This window comes from Botrytis cinerea, chromosome 3 (genome assembly GCF_000143535.2).
Source record: "Botrytis cinerea B05.10 chromosome 3, complete sequence".
NCBI lineage: Eukaryota > Fungi > Ascomycota > Leotiomycetes > Helotiales > Sclerotiniaceae > Botrytis > Botrytis cinerea.
Window position 1 is genome coordinate 2355840 of NC_037312.1, and position 23315 is coordinate 2379154.

Consider the following 23315-nt stretch of genomic DNA (forward strand, 5'->3'; position numbering starts at 1 on the left):
CTGGTCTGGATCATTAAATGGTCTGCCTTCTATGCGTCAGAGAAAGTGATTAATATCAATCTTCACTTTCTATGAATGTACAAGATGTTCGTTTCCATGAGCAATACCAAGCCCGATCTGATGTTCACCAGGTCTGATGGCGCGGCTATAAGGAGCCGGCGTTTCTTGTCCTAGCTGTGAAAGAGACTCCGCGGTTCCTAGGGAGGCATGTTCTGACGAAAGTCCTTGGAATCCCTCATCTCGCCATTCTTCCACAATATCCGGGAGTCTATGAGATCTTTTAGGCCTTGCTTCGGTCGGACGATGTCGTCTATCGCTCCATTGAGCCGAGGCCCGAGTCGAATGTGATTGTGTCGAACTCGACGATCGGGATTCCTGACTCGATTGCTGCGATGATTCCAACGAGGAAAACAGCGATCGAGTCCCTTGTGTTCCACTCATTGTCGGTTCTGGCAAATGCTGGGCTTCCCAGGAGCGACGTCTCTGTATGGCTTGGATAGAGTAGTAAATGACCATACCGAATAAAACCATAAATGCCATGAGGGCAATAACTATAACTCCGATAACGTGGTTGGCCTGCATTGCATTGAAGTAGTAGGGTTAAAGTTCTCGATTTCCTTGGGCGGAGCTGGGTGTCTTTTAAGTGCTTTCAGTCTTAAGTTCTTGGATGCCGGGTTATTAAGTATGCACTTTTCAATCTCTTCATTTATACATAATTGGTAGATGGGCTCAGATTTGTACATGACAGTAACTTTATTGTCATGTGGACTATGCTGCCGTATTGATAGATGACTTTTGTGGCGATGGACCTCTCGTCGGTATTGGCTAGTAACCCGGGGACTGATTTCAAGAATGGCCAAGGGTCGTAGAGGCAAGCCGTAGCAAACACTATCTTTCCACTGCTCTTTCTTCCATTAAAATTTAGTCACTATGTGCCATTGCCCGCTCTTGTCTTATTATTCTTACCATGATGTTCGTGTGTATCAGATTGTCAAAAACCAATGTAGGTCCTCGCTAATGTATTGCTGCATCAATGCCATGCTCAAATTATTCGGTATGCTAGTATCTATATGATAGACAGCAGTTTGCAAATCACAAGCGGCTTTCGGCAGCAAGCAGACGTGTCTCTTATTTGCAACTCAAAGGTTCTTTCTACCCTATCATCAGTCATTGGAGCCCTGTGTTTTTCTTTTCGGATGCCCAAAATGTCGCTAGATATCAAACTCCCAAACTTGGCCATGCGCTCTGATCTGTTGTGAACCCTTTTCTGGTTTAAGTACATACTAAGTATTCAGCGGTGACAAGCTCTGATAGACCAACATCGCAGTTCAGCTAACGCAACTCAAATTTTGCTTAGCTATGGGCTCGTATTTATTTGCGTATTCAAGATAATGTAAATATGGTTTGGTTACTGGGCTTTAGGGCAACAGTCTTTCCTAGTTCGACTTCTTGATGCACCTAGGGTTCCCAACAACCTGGGCTGCAGTACGGCAATCAGAAGCTATCAATTTCTTATTAATCTGGCTAAAAAATAATAATAACTGTTTGAGATGTTTCACTGCATCTAAAAACTTATTATAGCTCATATCTAGTGGATCTAGGGTAGTTAATTTTGGTTTCCTCGAAAGTACGGGTATCGCAGGCTAGAAGTGTTGGACACTACGGGATTTTATCACGGGCGATTTGGAGGGTATCCGGGGAAGTAGATTTTGTGAATTTCTTCCTACCACCCTATTATTTTATTACACATACATGCCTAGGCGCATCTGATTTTCGGAGTGAATTAGCTATAGGTAGACCGAACCAATTAAAAATTCACTACCACTGGTATGGGTTAGTATCCGCTAGTTCTCGATTCTGAAACTCAAACGTCAGGAAGACTATATTCAACACTTTTCCCAGCGGACCCAACCACAAAATCCGACACGTCCAGCAATCCAAATTGTCAAAAGATGACAAAAAATGTCAGTCGTGGGGAAGAGCAGCAAGTGATTGGAAAAGATCCCCTCCCCCCTTTTCTGATACATCAATGAGCGAAATCAACGCTCACGAAAGAAAATGGAATCACAGGTGAGAAGGCAACTCGGATATGATTCTGACAGTCTTCTCCACCGAAGTGGGAGACATCACGTCAGAATAGTACAAAGCTGGATCCGATGAACGGAGAACTACCACGATGATAAACAATCAAGTTTAGAACACGTTGGAAATTCCCAAGAGAGTTGATGTTGGATTGATATTGTAATTGTATGCTATAGTAAATAGATATAGCACATGACACACAATCTTCATAGACCAGTTGATGGGGTACTATGATTGGGGACGAGGCCGGTATAGAGAGACGAATTGATGCCGCGTTGTTTCTCATACCTGGAGCCCTTTGAAGCGATATATCGCTGCAAATTCAATGGCTGTCGGATTGAAGCAACAGAATACTACCCATGGACTGTATTCGCCAAGGAACAATCCAATTCTGATATCTTAACTAGAATTGGCGTTCGTTGCATGTCAGATAGCAAACAGTTTCTCCTCTCAACGAAAGTGAAGCTCAATAACCGAGGGCTATAGATAATCACCTTCTCAAACAAGCATGCTATTTTACAGTTGCCGGGGTCGCATAGCTTCAGGAGAAGGAACTGGCTGCTGTGGCGGAAGTACTGAGCATACACTCCGACGAGGAAGTCCGCTACGTGACAAAGTGACGAAACGGGCAACGACAGGAAGAAGGAGGAAAGCGAAAAGAATCACAGGGATAGTGGCGACGACAAAAGCAATTAGTTGGTTTCTCAGTATTATCATTCTAGCGAGTGGAGTGCATTTGACACTCCAGATTGCAGCTCACAAAGAAGATATAGTGAACTCAGTTCAAAAATCCAATTCTCTTCAACCATTCAATCCTCTCAAATGATGTCGATACTCGATCAAAACACCCTACTTATTAATCCCAAACATTGAAAATCCCCAAACCAGACTTTAAAACTCGACACAGAAATTTCCCGGCTATTCAGCGTATTGTAGACTCCATTACTTTGGCTCGACTACGTTTTCTCTTGTCCCTTTCTTTGGGAAAGGGGGAGGGGTCATAATTTATATACCCCCACCTCTCGAGTAGACAAGGGAGGATTCGAAAGTCAAAGATATTGGAGCAAAAAGATAACTCAGGAAACCGAAAAGGAAATTGACGATTGAGAATCAAGAAATCGAATATAGAAAGTACCTAACCGAGATAACGAGACGACACAACGAACCCGACACCCAGGAATTCAAGCGAAGAAGAAGAGACGTCTTGGATGATGGGGTGAATATATGAATATATAGGGGAGTAGATCGAGTGAACCTAACAATCTGCATGGGGGTAACAAAAAGAAAGATCGTCACAGGGGAAGGAAGATACAAGATACCTCGGACGTTTGAGAAGAGTGACGAAAAGATTTATATTCCCCCCCCTGCTCCCCATCTGGGCAACAGCGGAGTAGACCAACTAACTTTGGCACCTCAGCCGCCATACGAAAATCTATCGAAACTCTCAAAAGGAAGCAGTGCCAAAACCTCAGAGATTCGATGCAACATGTCTATCTTTCTACAAAAGCGCCCCCCCTCCGTGCTTCACCCCCAGCACTCTACGTACATCTACCACCGCAAATACAGCCGCGCAATTATATGGAATGTTCTACCCGTATCATATCTTATCACAACTCTCCTCATCCCAAATACCCTACATCCTACATCCTAAATCCTACATCATTGCCCCAATTTCCCAAACAGGAGTCTCGTGTCTCGATCCCCTCACCTTTCGCGAGCCTCGACTCAATCCAGATATCCTGCCATATATGCACCCATATAATCTCGATCACAGCACATGTCACTGCACACTCAGTTCACCAAGGCCAAGCCACAATTCATTTTTTATAGGAATGATAGATTGTTGGATTAAGTAAACGTCTGCTCGAGACAGACATGTGTATTGAGAACGCATCCAATGCGCCAATGTCTAACTACTTCTTGAGTCTACCAGAATGATATGAAGTTTGAACCAAAACCTTTCCTTGCCCGGTCTCTCGTCCTTCTCGTGCATTATAATATGGTGAGAGTATTAATGGACACGATTTGTTCTTCCCGAGATGTGTAACATAGAGATGTATAGGGGGTGCGCATAGAGGTGGTATATACTCTCATCCCATCTCCTCGTAGACGAATCCCCTTCAAAACATCACCCACAATGGGAAAATTCTAGATGCAACTTCTTACCTCCCTACATGTGTATACTATAGTACACGGTCATTATGATGAACACCATCGTGCCGAAAGCCCCAAAAATGTTAAGTGCAAAAGTGAACACAATTTCACAGCCACGCCATTAAAGGGTGATAACATTGAGGGTTTGCTCGCATATCTGAAGATGCACTCAGGGGTGCAAATTGCGGTAGTCTTGGCCAATAGTGTCCCCATACGATGCCTTACTTGCTATGTATGCACTCTAACAGAAGAGTTTTCTTCTAATATCAATACCAAAGGGTATGGCGGAAACGAAGCTATTCTTTCCTGATATTCCTCGAAACAACAGCGGTCAAGCAAATCCATGGAATACTCAAGGGTATTGACTCGCGACTCGCGACTCGCGGCTCACCCTCATCTTCGTCATGAACCCCATTATATTCTCACGATGGCAAGAAACGTCGCACCGCACACTCGTGCCAAAGGCATTCTCCTATCTCCTGAATGACCTCGTACTTTGCATATGTGGAGCCGACATGTTTGCTTTTGTTGTCTCTTATTGTCATCTGATAAGTAACCGAGCAAGCTGCAAGCGAGCAAGTAGCTATGTCTGCATTCAGGGAGCAGGACATATCGCAAACAAGGGTTCAAATTTCCAATGCAAACAATCAAACGAGCAATGGGTACGTATGTATGTATGACTCGACCCCTCTCAAGCATCTATGCAAAAAATCATTTACCCGAGCCCAACATTTGATTCTCTTTCGACTGGAAGAAGGTCGTTTCCAATTAAAACAATTCGCCAATGTTATGATTCGAGAATCAGGGGGGAGATAGCAGAAGAATTGGCACCCACTCCACTTGTATGGATCTCTGCAGTTCCGTATGGAATCTGGATGCAACTCATCCGTGGCGAGGGTGCAGGAATGCCCAACATGTAAGGATTCCTGACTCGTACTTTTATGCCGACGATCACATGTTCATCCCTGGCATATCCTGCATATTCAGTATTTTCCATATTCACACACAGCGCATTTGCGACAGAAATTGGCGGCTCGCACTTCCTTTTCCTTCTGTTCATCCCTGTCTCAACACCATCGTGAAGAGTTTTTGATGAGACAGGAAGTGCCATTAGGGGCTGATGTGATAAGAAGTGGAAATCGCTTTCAATCACAATATCAAAATTCAAATTCGATGCAATTCCGAAATCTTGAACAGCTTAATTCTGAAGGCTCTTGAACCAATACAGATGGAAACTGTCATTTCGGTCTTCCCGCTTAAAATCTGATCTAATCTTCGAAGCCTTTGAATTAGTGAAAGTCTATGGTACGTGCATACCCCGTGTTTCAATCTCTTTCAATAATTTAAGGGTGTTGAGCTGAACTATGTGTTGTTCGATGCACAGGCATTTGCGGAATGTTGGTGACGACTAGTGATTTCATAGAGAAAGGAGCTCAGACCTGCCCTTTAGATCAGACCGAATAGCAGATGCACATCGATTTTGCATTGGTGCTAAAACGTAAGGTTATTCGTACATCCAGGCTGATGACGTTGAATTCTCAAAAGTCTTTGTGATTCACCTTGCAGTCCTGGGTCATTGAGAAGAAGATCGGTCGAAGGCGTCTACGTGTGGACAAACTATTGCCCCGTAGGCAATACATATGGGATTGCATGTTTGTGAGGGTTAGCATCTGCATAAGAGACTCTATTCGGGTCAGTTTGCGAAAGATGGAGATTACCAGAACATCCATTTTTATTTTCAAAATATCCATCTGCATTCATTTCGGAAGCGATGCTGGCTGCCAGACCCTGCTTTTTCGTAGTGCTCAAGTCTGCGTCTCTTTTGACCTCTACGACTAATATTGCCGCGAGCGGGAATGATGCAGATCTCATAGTGCGAGGACTAGAACTTCTGCCAAGGACCGGAAGGAGATGGCTCCGTTCGGTAGATCTATAACACTCTACATGTTATTATGTGTACACAGAAAGATTTGTCGCGGGTTGCAGGACAGAGAATAGGACCACTCCACTATTTACTCGAAATAGTCTGGTACTCTTGAAGAAGGCGAGGGAGAGAGAAAGGCACCAAGATTGCTTGCAGTGCACGGTCGGTGTTCGTACTTTTGCGTGAAGTATAAATTGAATTCATGTACGTAGTAGCATGGGGTAGGCAATATTCACGCGTCGTCTAATCACTTGGTAAGGTGTGAATGAAGTAATGCAATATTGAATTTTTTGCACAGATTATTTTGGTGTAACCCATGTCGGTGGCTGAAGCGATACATAACAGAATTAGGAAGGAGGTGCGTCCACACAGATAGAAACCGATGGGAGATTTCACAAAAAGTATACACTCCTTTTGCTTCTGTGCCGCGTCTGATACGGCGTAGTCAATATAACGAATGAGGGGTCCAGTTTAAGTCCTTTAAAGAAACGGAGTGGGGGAAGACACGGGAACTATTCGATTAAAGCCTTGATCATACAAGACCTAGACTCGACTCGAATTAGAGTCTTCGGCGGTGATGTGATGCTTGGAGATGATTAGAGGGGGGTTGACTTTATAGTTCCTGACTAAAAACACTGGTGAATTTGAGCGAGATATGTTACGCAGTCCCGCTTCAGCATGGGGGAGGGGAGGGGGGGGTAGACTGTGTGAATCTATCAGTGTTGCATTTTTAACATGTAGAAAACTGACTGGTGATTCTAAAATACAACCCCTTTCATTGACAATGGCCGTTGCCTAGACTTGGTTGTGACTCGTGAGAATCAAAGTATTGAGTAGATGTTGGCCATGGGGGATGGCGGGCAGTGCTGCCGGCTGCGAGCGGATATAGACGTGTCGCATTGTATTGTCAACAAATCACCTCGGAAGGTATTGCAAAAACAGTTTGAGGGGCTTGAGCCGACGAGGAATCATGTCGAATCATCACGGGCGGCTTGTTCCCATTGAGGTATTCTGCATGATTGTTGAGAGCGTATCGACCTCGCATGACTAGCTAAAAGAGAATCCTATGTAGATACAATCTTCGGACGAGAGTCTACATTTGGATGGCCATGTACGAAAGAAGAAGAAAATGGAATGATTTCATTTGATCTGATCCTCAAATCATCCTATTGTGTTAGTAATCATGAGAAAAAATAAACCATGTCGTACCCGTATTAAGAAATCCACTTGTTGAATGGTCCCGCACTCAGCGGAACGAAGGGACAGACAGATTGGACTGAGTCTGGAAAGCGGCAGCTACGACATGACAGGGGAACTATTCGAGTCCATTTCTCATGTATGCAAGACGATGTACAGGGTAACATCGACACTAAACCTTGTGATGCCGTATACCTTGCTCTCTATTTTGCCACCTAAACATGAATCGAGTCAAGAGCTAAACTTTATTTACGAGCGTATACGAAGAAAGGAAAGTCACAGAACTCACAGACTCGCAAGCAGGCTCGAGGCGGGCTATCTCCAGTTCCATATGGGCGACTCCAGAATTCAGATGGATAAAAGTGTGTACCGAGTAGACAGATGTATGTAAGTAGGCAAGTGTGTATGTATGCATGTGCATTGTGCACACTGCACCATCTCTACAATCTCTACAATCTATCTACATACACACTTTTCCTTCCATGTTCGATGGCTAGTCCATAACGATCGAGAGCATGTACTTTGAACTTGAAGCAAGCAAGTCTGATTATTTCGTGCAGTTCTGAACAACGCTATGGCTTCCTCTTCTTGGTTCCATGGAGATGTTTTTGGATATTGACATGCTTTGATTGGCAATTGAAGTTACAATCATGTAACACAAACTGAGATAGGGATTTGTATGGAATATAGGGAGAAGATTTCCCGGTCGTTTTACGTACTGTATCATCATTCTCGCCGAAGAAAGATTTGTTACATGGGGGAAGGACTTGGCCAGATCAATGATCAATCAAGTTCAGTCAATGTTTAATATTTAATGTTTAATGTCCAATGTTCAATATTCTATGTTCAGACCAATTCAGGCATTGAGACAATTTGAGAGAGGCATGGCATGGTATTGGCATAAAGCGTGGTCTTGTCTTGAGTCTTGACACCGAGCTCTTCCTCGGCCTACATGTAGGGATTGAGCAAACTGAACACTGAACTCATGCGTTTTCAATTCCAAATCCTGGATCCATTTGCTCCATTCTTTGAGAAAAAGAAAAATCAAGATTTGGGGGCGAAATGATTGGGTGATATGGTTTTCGTGATCCCCCCCCCATACAGTACTCGTAGTCCGAGAAATGGAGATTGTATGTGCGTGCTTCAAGCCTTCCAGGGATTCCTGTGATTCTCATATCAATTTGTTTCGTCAACATATACGAGGATCTCAAAAGGGACAGGAAATGAAATGTAAAAGATGAGTGGGAGTGGATTTCCGTGTCGCACACACCTGCTTGCAAAAACCGCAGAAAAGTTAATCATGGATCGATGATCGTGGCACACATTATTCATAGAGGGATAGGATGATGGATCACTGAATACAACTCCTTTTATCCAAACGTGCAGTGAAAATTGGAGAAATATGATGTATCATATTTTCGTAAACCATCCCAGTCTTGGAGGCGTTAGGTGTCTCTTATTGTCCTTGCTGCTGCTGGCTGCTCTTGTTCTTGCTGTTGTAGTATGAACAAATTATTCAAGAGACTTCGTTGATAATTTGATAGTTTGATATCCATTGAGTTTGCTGCTAAATGTTCTGATATCAAAACAAGTCACCACTAGATCGCCCCTAAATGGCGATCTATCTAGTCTCATCTTCCCCTGGTTCTTTGGGTAAAATAGGCGTCGCCCTTGAGAAATGATGCTTTTCCCAGAATTCCCATAATCCCATTTTTATCTCTTACTAAGTCGCTTCCACCACTCACAGACGCGGATAGTAGACAATCAAACCAAAGGCCTGCTAATGGATTCCCATGACCGTTATGTCGGGAGCTGCTACTGCGGGTGAACGATTTTAGTTAACACAAAGCCACGACTTAAGTGCACAACACTATGATTTCAGTACCATAAAAATGCTTATCTGAGAACTAAGATCTGGAATATCTCAAGGTTCAATCTGAACGACATGTCTTCAAGATCCCTTCAATGCCATGTATATGTTCTGCCCAAAGCCGTGTGAAATGTTCGATTCAGTCCCGGAAGTTAGCTACGACGAGGAATTTCCCTCGCACCGCTCATTACTCTCCCACTTTTGCGTACTGCGCCCTTTCAGCCACACACATCTCACCGAGTGAGGAAAGCTGCAGGCGCAGAACCGCATATCACATATTCTATCCTCACGCATCCTTGCTAAAGTAACGGCAGATGTGAGATAGATGTTGCTTTGCATCTGTAGGTTTGGGACATTGTGACCTGGTGGTATTCAATGTCCGCTCTTCCGAGAAATACATTCAACGATGGGTGGGTGGATGTGCAATCTGTTTCTCCTCTTTCGGTCGGATGTCGCGAGTATAGAGTACCACAAGATAGTGGAACCGAAGGGTAAAGATATTTCTCGTTTGCGACCACTTGCTGCTCTTCAAAGTCGAAGGATTGCACATTCATGATTCATCCTTGGTAATCCACGCTGCTCACTCCGTTTCTAGATCCTGTCGGCGGAAGCCACGGGCATTTTTTTCTATTGTTTGGCTGGGCACATCCAAATTGATCATCTTTTAATCATCTTAGAAGACGAATTATGGGACAAGAGTGGAGATGAAAAATTGTAAAGAGGGGAAGGGAGCGGAACAGCAGGGGAGTGTGCGGACATAGAGCTTGAAAGTGGGCAATTCCCCATGTGTGTTTGTAGGTCAGCTGAGAAAGGTGGGAAAAAAAAGTGATATGGAGTGACATTATTGTTTTGCAACGTTCGCAAAATCGTAATCCGCTTCGATTTGTCTTCACAGCATCTTGATCCGATGATAACTTCAATCTCGGCAAGCTGAAGTGGCCACCCCGAAGCAGGATCAAAATGCAAAGTGATTCATCGTGAACTCACCCGTGTCGGCCAATAAGGTACGCCGTTAATTTGTGAAGGGGAGGAGGACAAACAGTTATTCCAACGAATCCAATAAACCCCCGAAATCTCTGATATGACAGAAAACGAGCACGAATCAGCCAGAGGAGGAGACAATAGCCAGCGGCGGCAAGAAGAGAGCAAACGTAGATATCTGTCAAATTCCTGCACGTTGGTTACGTAGACAAACGAAACCGAGCACAATCACATATCACATGCCAACTGGGGATGGAGAGAAAAAGAAGGTTCGCTTCGCTTCAGTGCAGCGACATCCTTCAACGAGTAGGCTATGTGATACCCAGATGAAAGTCAATCCGCAATCGGGTATGGATTAGACACCAATCTTTTAAAGTTTTTTTGTAATTGAGTGGGATGACAACTCATCCACAAACCGCAACCCAACCCCCCCTTCATTGTATTGTCCAAACGAAAAGCGAGAAACGAAAAGTTGACAGGAAGGGCTATTCTGGTACCAAGAGATTTTGAGAATTATACATGTCGAATGCAACGATATCAGATACATCTTGCCTTTTTGACCATTCGTAGATGAATCCAATCGATCATGTACAGTATCAGCGACGCGCACCAGCTGCATGTAGCTGTTGTTTGTAAACTTTCTCCCTTGCCATCATCCCATTATCGCATCGTCACAACATGCTCAATCGTACCATGATCAAATTTTAGAAACGGCCTACGGTTTTCTCGTTTTAAGGCCCATAGTGTATGATCCTATTCAATACTTCCTTTACCTCAAGGCTTAGCTTGCCAATATTGGCAATTTGAAAGCTACGGAGTATTCATCCAGAAGATTCCCCATCCTTCCTTCGAGAAACGTGGACCCCCTGGTTGAACTTTGAGTGAGGAATGGTTAAAAGGAGCATGTCACCGACTGACGTCCATGAGTCTTCGATCCTAGTCTCTTCCTAGTTCATATCTCCCGCGAAATCTGGCCGACCGCTGGCTACACTGATTGGCATGTATGATTCGTTCTATTCGTTACATTTCCATCCTTGGCACACACACCCTTCCTATGTTCTGACGCTAAGAGCACGCATGTTCAGGGTTGACACCCATCTTTCAGCCCAGGCATTCCAAAACAATCTCACTAGAACACCAATTTCCTTCTAAACATTCGTGCGAGTAACCTTTTTGACCGACTCGAAGTAGATCAAACATCCTCTAACGCTTTCCTGATTCTTTTGGTTCACTCTTACTCCAGACCCTTATTTACCTCCCTAGCTCCCTTCTCCCTAGCTTTTTCATTAGCACATACCGAGAGACAACAACTCGGGGGCAGTCGACAGTGAAGAAAGAAATTGTTGAACGCAAAGCAGGGCCATTACGCCGCACGCACGTCAGTAGTCTCCCACCCACTCCACTCTCGCCATCCATGGATTGTCTAGCACTACTGTACTGTATTGCTTGTGCCCTGTTATCACGATAGACGAACTTATCAAACTAACTAAAGCATCTACTAGACTTGGATTAGAGTAGCAAGATTTGTTAATAGTTGAAACGAAGCGCGCGATAGTCGTTCGTTAGAAACAAACGCCCAATCCAAGTAAGTACTGGGTTTAGCTCTGGCATTATTGCCCAGACTAATCCCCCCCCAGAGAACCCCAAATCATAGTCGTTTCCCGCACGTCTGGGTCGCCTACACAAGCGTTGTTCAATCATCCCCGTCAACACTACCGCCACACCATCGGCATACGCAGTGCCGCACCCATAGGAAACCTTCGAGATTGATAACTTTGAACTCATCTATTCCTAAAACGACGTAAGTTATACCAAAGCTTTGTATCGAATTGTCAATTGACATCACGTGTACAAGTATTGATCTTAAGACGACTTTCTTATCATTCCCCGTCAACGCGTCGCATTTGTGCAGGGGCTTGCTACGGAATCCATCCGAGGCTTTGATATCTCTCTCTGCGCTAGTCACTGTAAGTTAGCTTCCATCACTAGACAATATTCCCATGGGAATATCAACAATGACATCGATATCAAATATCAATCAATATCAAAGACTTTTTGAAGCTTTGAAACTTCAAATCTCTGTATCAGGAGAAGATTTTGGATCTCTTTCGTAAAGCGTGCATTTGCGCCTTATGCGCATCTGCTTCACGCAATTTTAATTGATTCATACTGACAGATATAAGTTGTCCAAGATTAATCATTTTTGCGGGCCCAACAGACGGGATTTATCCAGTCTTCGCCTCCCTCTGCCACCAAGCAACAAATATCCATCACAACAAATCCATCAAAGCATTGTGAATAGACACAATTTCAATCCTCTATTTACGAAGATACAAACTAGAGGACTGCGACGAAATCAAACTTCTATCGTACTTCTATCCCTCGATTCCCTTTCGAGAATTGTTTATTGACACAAAAGAGGGCACGACGCGTCGTGGGTAGTTTCTGCCACTTGCTAGCCCAGACATTTAGGGGATATCAACTGGGTAGAATAACCGTAATCGTACGAATTTCTTCAGATCATCCAACTAACCACTCACACCAAGATCCTTCAGGGTATTTGTGGTCGGGCAGACGCTATAACTTCCCTCGATACCATACCAATCACGACCCAAACCCGTATACTACAAACGGCAGTATCAACAGAAACGATTCTCCATTAGGAAGAGCTACAGTACAAGTCTCCTGTCATTACTTGTCCTATCTCCACCACTTTGGAGACAAAGATCGGACGGACAAAACCATTACACGAAACGCCAAAATAGTAATAATAGGGGTATCAAGTCGAAGGGTATCAGTCATATACGTTCATTCAACCCAAGGGAGGGCAGTTTTAAGTACATCTTCGTTCCTTCAGTGAATTGCAAAGAAAAAAAAAGGAGAAACGAAGAAGGATTGTCCGTATTGTCAAGCAGACTCTCAGATTCTTCCCCTCTCGAGACCACGAGACGTGACGGCAGTTCTTGTTACCTCCAGACATCCGTGAGATTCCGAATTCAATTCCAAGCGTCGTCATAAGTATTTGTAATACTACGAAATCGGCATTCCCCTCTCAGCAAAACGGCAAAAAGACAAAAAGGGTTCTGGACTTTCCTCTGCATCATCACATCGAAAGGTTGAAACGCGCCCCTACTCCACTGTGACCGGGATAATAGGAATTGTGAAGAGAAGTGGGTTTGTGAACAGACCTAGATTCTCGCTCCGTAGAAGTCATCGAAATTAAGGTTTAGCAACTCTCAATCATAGGAATTAGACATTTATTGCCGTGACGAGACATCTTCACATCGTGTCATCGTCACATAGACACTTTCGCAGGGAATTTCTGGCAGTGAGAATAAGAGTTGCAAAGAGATCTACACAGCTTCCTGTCCAAGACTTCTTAGACTGGACACTAAAGGTAATTTTGACGCACTTCAACTGTATCCCGGCGATTATCAGCTGATGGAGGATTCCCCATACAGGCATAGTGCATACACGATTCAGTCCCAGCGAGATCCAAGATTGCCAGGTTGGCCATCTATTGCGAAACGGGCGTGCAACGATTGTTTACCACTGCCAGACTACCCTATCTATCCATCATCCTCAACGGCGTATCCTGCTACCTAGGGCTTACGGTCAATTGCACCGAACGATCGTTCTCTTCGGTCGATAAACTTTTGTGTCAAACTTCACTAGCAGATAGCAAACAAGTTACTCGTACCTACTCCAGTCTTCCGTCTCCCCAACGCAACCACTTGGACACTAGTTCATCATTCGAAAGCCAAGGAATCATCATCTTGCTTACTCATTCGTCACTTGTGGCATCGCGAACAAGGCATTCAGAGCCCTCGGCCCATAACACCTTTTTTTGTTTCTTTGACTTGGAAAAGAGAGAAAGAAAGTTTTCCGAACCCCACATCCGCTATCCCAAACCAAGCATACCGAGAACTCGCATTCTTTCCCATTGCCAATTGTCCAAAATACCATCTTGCACTGCACCATTCTGATCCAGCACGCTCTTGGAGCCAAGTAAAACTGGGCCTGGCGATTTTATTTCCCACTCGAGGCAAGCGGCAGAAAGGATAGGAGAAGATTGGAGTGTGCAGTCGACCTGAGTCCATCCCAGACACACACGATACTCACGACACCACGATACGACGACGCTACGCACGCGCTATCTACAACGCCACTACAATAAAGCGAAACTTTAAAAAGCACAGACGCCAGACACCAGACACCAGACACCAGCACCGAAGCAGAAGCAGAAGCAGAAGCAGAAGCAGAAGCAGAAGCAGGAGAAGCCGAATTGCCCGCAACTGCAGGCACGCACGCATTGGATCGATAGATAGACACCGGGCGCTTTGCTAACCACGCACCCGCCACCTCTCCAGCCGAGCGGTGGATCCTGCAACAAAACATTGTATCCTGCCCTCCCTACGTAGGTACGTACCTTGGTCTCGCGCAAGGATCGTTCGCCCTCGGAAATCGGTAATAAGGATTTGCCACCTTCCCGCTTCAATCGATATTTGCGGGTGAAGATTGAAGTGATTGAAGTGATTCGCGCCCTCGCACGATTATTAATATTATTATTACTATTTGTTGATGTGATTGTGATTATTGTTATTATTATTGTTGTTGTTATTATTATTATTATTTTTATTTTTATTATTATTATCCTTCTTATTATCATTATTATTATTATTCCCTACCAGAGACGAGAGGGGATTCAATTTAATTGACGGACGATCATTGCTCTGACCATTCCGAGGCACTTTCATCATTACGGAGCGCCGGTACCTCCCCTGTCCTGTGCCAGACCAGGATCCTCTCAAGCATCAAATCAGTATCGAGGCCTCAACCCATCAATCAATTCCATCAGTCCATCGGTCCATCGGTCACTCATCAGCATCAGCATCAGCACCAGCACCAGCCACGCTCTCTCACCTCTGCATTCACTCTGACCTCACCACCTCTGCGCTGCCCAGGTACGTACTCCACAAAACTCTGATCTTTTTTTTTTTCTCTTCTTTTTTTTTCGCTCTTCTCTTTCCGTGCTTAATAAGAAGACGCGCGAAGAATTCCGGCCCCCAGAGGATTTGGCCTTTTTCGCTCTTTCCCTTTTTTCCCTCGCGACCTTTTGACCTTTTGATCGTTTGATCGTTTGATCGTTTGCCCTCTTGCCCTCTTGCCCTCTTGCCCTCTTTACCCTTTTTAACCTTGGTATCATTGAAGAAAGCCACCACCACCACCTTCACCCACCACCATTCAACAATAATTCACTCCATCTATTCACCTGCTCCTGCTGTCTACGACCACGCCTGCGCACACACTACTACGCATACGACCACGACCACTACCACTACCACGCGCACTTGCCTCGAAGTGGCAATCCAGACAATCCCCCCAACCACATCCATCCATTTATTTATTTATTGCTCTGCCACTACTCCTCCCACCATCCTCTCTAAAGTTCTCAAAAAGGTTACGGTGATTTTTTATTCCTCGACCGCACTACCACGCTACCTCGACCACACTACCACACTACCACTCGACCGCACTACCACACCACACCACACCACACCACACACACTACACACACCACACACTAGTGTCAAGCTCTTTTTTCCCAAATCTTTAGATCATCATCGTCCCAAAATTCTCCACCGCGAACTTTGGAACTTGAGTCGAACTTGAGTCGAACTTGACTCGGTTTCCCAAGACACCGGTCTTCGGAAACTTTTTTCCCACTCCAGTCTCTAGTCCTCGAGTCTTGTCCGTTCTGGGAATACTCCACACACTACCTACCTCACTACCAACTGGATCATCAGAGTTTCGATCTTCAACTCGTTACTAAACTTTAAATCCCATAAAGATCCATTTTCCATCTCAGTCCAAGCATCATCAGTCGCTTTCTCCTCAAAGTTAGTGTTCTTGGGTTTTTCGTCCAATCAATTGATTGTCCTCGCAACCTCTCCATCACTTCCTACCTCCAACGCCTACATAAAGCTCGCTCTCCTCCCACCATTCTAAAAATAAATCTCCTCACCTTCTCTTACTTTCGCCGGACTTATAAGTTTCAACGTGAAGTATACACTAGGCAACGTCGAGTCTATATAAGATTCTCTCTCCGAGTGTGATATGTCACTGGCCTCCACACAGCATCCTTTCAATAACACTTCTTTGCCTTCCACCAACGACCTTGAGAGTAAGAACCCCCCTGACGAGACAGAAGCAAACATAAGTACGATTATTGGGGCATATACAAACGGTCAGAAACACACCTCTATGGAACGAGGGTCTACCGCATACACGCAGTCAGGTTTGCAAACGCCCTATCCACACGCCTTCACAGACGCTCAATCTGAAGATTCATCTGCAGATAATACATCTGCTGCGCAGTATCCACCACAACATCAAGACGTTCGTTCGAACCAATACTCAACAACAGCCACTCCCACCTCCGAGTACGGTGCTGCTTACCCCCCATCGTCGGCCCGTTCAGCCAACTTTGATCATTTACACAGAGCACATTATTCGAGCAATAATAGCAATAGCAGTGGAGGAATGGCTCAACCAACAAGTCCGTCAATACCTTTGCAAGATGGCCGTTCAACCCATCAAACTTCGCAACTCAAATCTGACCAGGATGTTCCTATAGATCCATCAATTGCTGCCTCCAGCCCAACTTACCCCCCGTACAACCAACAACACGCCACATACTCTGCACAAGATCAGATGCACCACCCATATCCGCCAACACATTCCGGCGGCTCGATGTACTCGCAACCAAGACCCAATTGGCACGGTTATGCAGACCCGTCTGCGCCTAATCCTAATGTCGCAAATCACCCCAATCACCCAAATGTCGCAAATCATCCCGCCGGAATGGTACCTGCACCTTACACCTCTGCCAGCCCTCAAGCTCAATCACTTCCAGCTTCAGCTGGCCGACCTAGTCAAGTAAGTCTCATCTTCTATCCAGCTCACTATGTGCGCGGGGGGGAGGGTTGTTTTTTTTTGTTTTTTTTTGCAGTAGGCCCGAAATGCGCGTCGCATTGTTTCGACGCGCAGAACGCGGTGCGAGAATCAACGCGTGTTTTTTCGTCAAGATCTTTCCTTCTCTCTCTCGCTTTGCAGAACAGCTAAGAATTAACAGGACGCGCGCCTACCTCAGATTTACTCATTCGTTCCAATCCCTGGATCCAGTCAACAAAAGCGACCTAGAAGACGATTTGAAGAGATTGAACGTATGTATAAGTGTGGACACCAAGGATGTGAGAAGGCGTATGGTACATTGAACCATCTTAATGCTCACGTAACCATGCAATCCCATGGAAATAAACGCACACCAGAAGGTATGTTGATTTCTTGTTTACATGTAATTCTACATTCATTCAATGGATCGCCGAAACGTTATTTGAGATTTCTACATGTGCCCTGGAAGGTTTTCGCATTGTCTTCACACGGGTAATCCGACGGTGGCGAAGTGCCATTGACGGGTGAATACAAGAGGCGTTGGACTAGGTCTGACATCGATTGGCGATAACCTTGCCCACTAGCATGGATTAAAGATCTGCCGTGAAACATTGGCAAGCTAACGTCCTGGTGCTCGCAGAATTCAAAGAAATTCGCAAAGAGTGGAAAGCTCGCAAGAAGGAGGAGGAACAGCAACGCAAGGAGCAGGAGGTTGCTCGTGCCGGTGGTGCTCCCGCTGTTCCCGAAGCCCACCCCGAGGCCGGCTCTGCGGCCTATTCGCGCTCGACTGTTCAACTTCCACCCATTTCCAACCCCATTGGGTACCAGCCTGGCGCACAGGTTCCAAACCAATACCAGCAAAGCCAAGCACCAGCTTCTTCCGTGCAACATTTGCAAGGTTACGGCAATGGTCAGCCAAACATGGACCATTACACCGGCTACCCAGCTTCGCCTTACGGGTCTTCAAACCATATGTATAGCCACCAATGTCATTATTCCCTCACTTATCCCAATTGATTGACCCCGAACTAACATTTACTTTAGCTAATCCAGCTCAAACTAAGTATGAGCATTAAGTTGTATCATATGTATCATAGTTGGTTTTACGTTTGAGGTTGTTTGGTTTCGCAAGTTTTCCTTTTCAAAGTTTTTAGAAGGACCCTCTCTATTCGGTTCGCTGCCGTACATGATGCAAATATTTGATGATCACGTTGTTCTATGTGGAAAACACGGTACATGGGGTGGTGGATGGTTGTATTCTCTTGCATTTGGTTATGGCTGTTTTTTTTAACCTCCTTGGGGGATTGAATACATGCCACTTTTATTTTCATTACTTTGCACGCAACGGAACGGGGTTGGGGAGTTGATATACACGCATGAGGAGTCTGATCCGGGTGTGGCTGTTAGGCTTCACGGTGCGCGAAAACAAAAGGAATTCTTTTTTATTTTATTAAAGTTACAGGCAAAGAAAGGAGATGGGGCATTCAGATTATTCTGCCGGGTTTGAAGTCTTCAACTTTATGTTTGCGGGCTATGCTATTCTATTAGTTTCAATGGACAAACGAATAGTCTGATTGCATTTTCCCCAAATCCTTTTTGTTGAGTTTGCAGATCATATTATACGAGCGTTATGGGCATAAACTTCGGGCAAAGGTTCATGTATTACAAAACAACCAATGATGGAACGCAAATTGGTAAATGTTAGTTAGTACGATAATCAAAGAATATTGTCAGTCTATGAAATTACAGAAGTCCAGTTTTTGAAGTTATTAATTGTTTTGTTTGTGGGTATATGATTTTGATGTTAGTATTCCATTTTAGTTCCCATTGGGAGACGACGGTGTATAAAGAGGAAAGAGGAAAGGAAAGAAGGGAAGGGTTAGGGGTCATGAGACTGTGTTTGTGTTTGTGAAGCTTATAGTGGTGGTGAGGGTGAAAAGGAAAGGAAAGGGCTTTTGTTGTATTTGGTTTGTAGTTTAGAATTTGGAGTTTGGAGTTTGGGTTTATTGGCGGAGAGAAAAGAGAATAGAGAAGGGGAAGAGGGGTGAGGGGTGAGGGTGAGGGGTAAAGGATGAATGAAGAAGGGAGTGGTAAGCGTGGTAAGAGTGGCAGCAGAGATAGCAGAGGTAACAGGAAGCTATATCCTACTACGCGATCGATCGATCGTACCATATCACATCACGTATCACATATCACACACCACACACCACATAGCTTGGAAAATGGGATCGCGATGGCTGGATGGGTTGAGTTGTTGGTTCATATGTGTGTGTGGATTTGGAGATGGAGATGGAGATGGAGATGGAGATTTATTTATTTATTTCTTCGTGTTTATAGTTATTTATCTATTTTATCTGTCTGTCTGTCTGTTTATCTGTTTATCTGTTTGTCTATCTTGTCTCGGTTAGATGGGATGGGAGATGGGATAGGAGATGGGATGGGATGAGATGAGATTTCTAACTTCGTCCTCGTCGTCGATATATGTGTGTTGTGTTACATCATATCATATTGGATCATATCGGATCATGTTATAACATCATGTGATTTGATTTGACCCTCTCACTCACTCTCACACACTCTCTCTCCTTTGTGAAAAAAGGGAAAAGTCACGGCTGGCTGGCTGGAATGCTATGGAAGTGTAAGTGGAAGTGAAATGGAAATGGAAAGATAATCGATCTTCTTCCATTTTTGGGAGGGGGGAAGGAAGATCCAGAGAATCGTGGGATGGGATGGGATGGGATGGATCTACGTCAGTATGTGTTATGTGTATACGTCAGTTTGGGAGAATGTGATATACATTACGTGATGTTGTCATGTAATGTGATGGTGAGGAGCTCACTCACTTCTTGGTTATTGATGATGGTGGTGATGATCACGATGATCATGATGATGGTGTTTGGGTAAGAAGAATGCAATTCTTGAATATTGCCATGGTATTTCCCGTTTCCTATTTCCCATCTCTATTTCCCATCCTTTACCCCCCTTCCCCCCCTGCCCCCTGCCCTCCTCCGAAATGCAATTCGTGCATCTTCATCAAGTTAGTAAAGGAAATCATGGCATGATATACATGACGTACATGATGGTGAGTCACTGCTTGACAATGATGATGATGATGATGATAACGAATAGGTACGCTTTGTCAAAAATGCAAATCCTGAATATCGGCATAGTATTTCCCCCTAGCTCCTAGCTCCTAGTACCACACCCGCATTCACAATTCCAAATATCACATCTTCATGGCTCTCCGGTGCCCTCCGATCTCCTCCATACAGGCATGCATGCAAGCATGCAAATCCCTTCCTCCGAAACTCGAAACCCGAAACTCGAAACTCTCCATCCATCCACCATCTCCACTCTCCGTCGCAATATCCCCAGATCTCCACCTCGATATCGCAGATCTACATCTCTTCTCTTGGCAGTTGGCAGTTGGCAGTTGGCAGCGAGTGGGTAGGAAAGAAGACTTTGGACTTACCCAAGTTCCCAGGTTCCCAAGTTCCCAGATTCCCAAGTTCCCAAGTTCCCAAGTTCCCCAAGTTCCCCCAAGTTCCCAAGTTCCCAAGTTCCCAAGTTCCCAAGTTCCCAAGTTCCCAAGTTCCCAAGTTCCCAAGTTCCCAAGTTCCCAAGTTCCCAAGTTCCCAAGTTCCCAAGTTCCCAAGTTCCCAAGTTCCCAAGTTCCCAAGTTCCCAAGTCCTCAGTACCCACATCACCAGTAGCTAGACAAAACACCCATCACAACTCCAACCCCAAAAGCAAACTCTATTTAATTTCCCCACGTGGCTATCGGTATATGTATGATATGCATTAGTGCTGATCGGCTCCAATGTCTGATTTCAAGTGCGATGGACGGAACGGAATGACTAGCGTGAAGTTTATTTACATGCTAGAAGATGGGATTGATAAATTTAACGTGATGGGTTGAGTTAGTCGTGTGTGTGTGTGGGGGGGGGGGTGGGGTGGAGATTGGGTTTAGGTTTTTGAGAGGGGGGAGACGGGATTGTATGGACTTTTTTTGGCGTTTGGGGGTTATTGCAATGATTTCGTTTATTGTTTTTATTATGTAATGTTAAAGTTTGAAATCTTTTGATATTTCAAACGCGGAATATCTGTCCTTGCTGAACCATACTACTAGCTTGGTAGATCTACCATATGACCTCTTGGCTCTCAATAACCAATATACCGGGTTTTAAATCATTAGGTGGGACCACGTTGTGGATTTCGTGTGTTTTGGGAAGGGAGAAGTGTGCTTATGAGTAAATGTTGTGTACAGGCATATTTCATATGTTACCGAGGGGTGCGGATAGTAATGAGGAGGGAAATTGGAAGTCTATCTGCTGGTGGGGAAGTATGTGTTTGTTGTAGAGAGGGGTAGATGTGAGGAGGAGAAATGTGGATTGGGAATGTGTGGAGTGGGTGTTTGTCACGAGTGTTGAGGTTTCATGGGTACCGGGTTGAGAGAGAGAGTGTGTGTGTGTGTGTGTATGCGTGAGAGAAAGTTTCTCTTTTGGAGATGTAGATTTGTGGGAATGGATTGGATTGGATAGGGCTGGGTAATTAGTATTGTCGTGTCTATCACGGTTGTCGTAGATATATTCAGCGAAAGAAGCGGGGTGAAATAGAAGGAGGTGTAGTGAGATGATGTACGGGGTGGTGACAAGCGAAAAACTTGTGACGTTGATAGGGAAGAAAAGGAATGAGAACTACACGGCATTATCGAGGTCTCGACTGAGAAGAGATGTCGAGATGAAGTCTATTTGTGAGAGGTACAATGGACATAGTTGTCAGTGTGGTTGTGATACTGTACATGTTCCTTGGAATTCTGTCTCGTTTTCATCTTTTTGGAGAGATTCATTCCCTGGACAATGGATGGCTTAAGATTTGCTTTGCAAGCATTCGGCACATGTGATTTCTCTCCCTTTGGATATCGAGTAAGAGTAAATTATACTGCGGATTCTTTTTCTTTTTGCAAAAAAGAAGAGTTCCTATACGTGGATGCTTCTTTGTTCCGGGATATCAATATGATGACTCTTCTCATCCAAATTCCAAGAAGCATTTAACCATAGCAGGACCTGCATTTCTCTCACAGTATGCGGAGGGCTGTACACCCGGTTTGAATACCAAACCTTTGCTGGGAATGTTTTTCATTGCTAGATACCGCCGATTATGTGGTCTGTAGTCACGGAAAGTACCCTCCCTGATCTACTCCCCTGTTGACTCGGATTATTACCCGAGAATATCCCAAGTGGGCGTATCCTAAAAACTCGGATGTGTTGTTGGTATTTAGAGATATCATTTGATGATACTCGGATGTTTCGGGTGGGTTACTACACGGTGAGATCTGAAGTGGTTGGAGGGGATGTATATAAATCAATTTAGTCGTTATTCTAAACATCAACTTGCATCCGTATGCAACCTGTCGTTTCACCTTTCAAGTTTTTGTATCATAGCTCGTTTTCAATTCTCGATCTCGTAGGAGGACATGCGATGTTAGTGTCAGAGTAGACAAGATGAGGTACTGGTTTAAGCATATCTCTTGAGCTACTGTTCGCACATTAGTCAAGTGTAGATGCCTAGTAACTACAATATTAGTATTACTCCGACTTAAACAGCGATGAATTACAGAGGTGCTGAAATTAGAATGACTATCTACAGGCTTGATGCCCTATAACAGATGTGCAACGAAAGAGTTTAAAGAAATGTTGATATCAAGAGATTCATTAGCATGATCGCTTAAAAAGGAGAGTGAATATCTACAGTCGGTGAATACGACCTACAAGAAATAAACGAAAAGAAACGAGCTTGATAACTTTTAATCTTGATCTATATATGTTATTATTCATCTCTGAGCACAGATGTAGAAACGTCTCATATCTACTCGTGTATTTGCAGAACAGCTAGAAATATTGACCCATGTTTCATTGTGGATTCTTTATACCACAGCAATATATTGATTTCAACATCATATCCACCCAATGCGGAACTTCAGTTCAGTCAGTCCAGTACTTTTGTTTTAGAGAGGAAAAGATTAGTGAAAACGAGAAGGTGGAAAGTCGGGAAAGTAAAAGCTATTCTGTGATTTCTGAGCGGTGAAATACAGAGTTTTAATTAAGACTTCAATGAGAAGAGGAAAATATAGATCCGGATACAGATGCTAGC

The 23315-nt window shown here is 44.4% G+C and overlaps 2 protein-coding genes across 5 annotated transcripts; one reads left to right on the forward strand and one right to left on the reverse strand.

Annotated features, from left to right (window-relative positions):
• Position 1: 1 nt before the first annotated feature.
• BCIN_03g07010 (hypothetical protein) lies at positions 2 to 913 on the reverse strand. Its single transcript, XM_001555464.2, has one exon. The coding sequence runs from the start codon at positions 580 to 582 to the stop codon at positions 70 to 72; it is 513 nt and encodes a 170-aa protein (XP_001555514.2). The 5' UTR covers positions 583 to 913; the 3' UTR covers positions 2 to 69.
• Positions 914 to 15249: 14336 nt separating this feature from the next.
• Positions 15250 to 18729, forward strand: Bccon7. Of its 4 annotated transcripts, none has more exons than XM_024692117.1 (4): positions 15250 to 17147; positions 17344 to 17542; positions 17803 to 18150; positions 18207 to 18729. In XM_024692117.1, exons 1-4 carry the CDS (start codon positions 16326 to 16328, stop codon positions 18236 to 18238), a joined length of 1401 nt encoding a protein of 466 aa, XP_024547891.1. In that variant the 5' UTR covers positions 15250 to 16325; the 3' UTR covers positions 18239 to 18729. The 4 variants fall into 4 exon arrangements, with proteins under 4 accessions (XP_024547891.1, XP_024547893.1, XP_024547892.1 ...); XM_024692118.1 differs by having other exon boundaries at positions 17803 to 18136; XM_024692116.1 differs by having other exon boundaries at positions 17362 to 17542.
• Positions 18730 to 23315: the final 4586 nt, after the last annotated feature.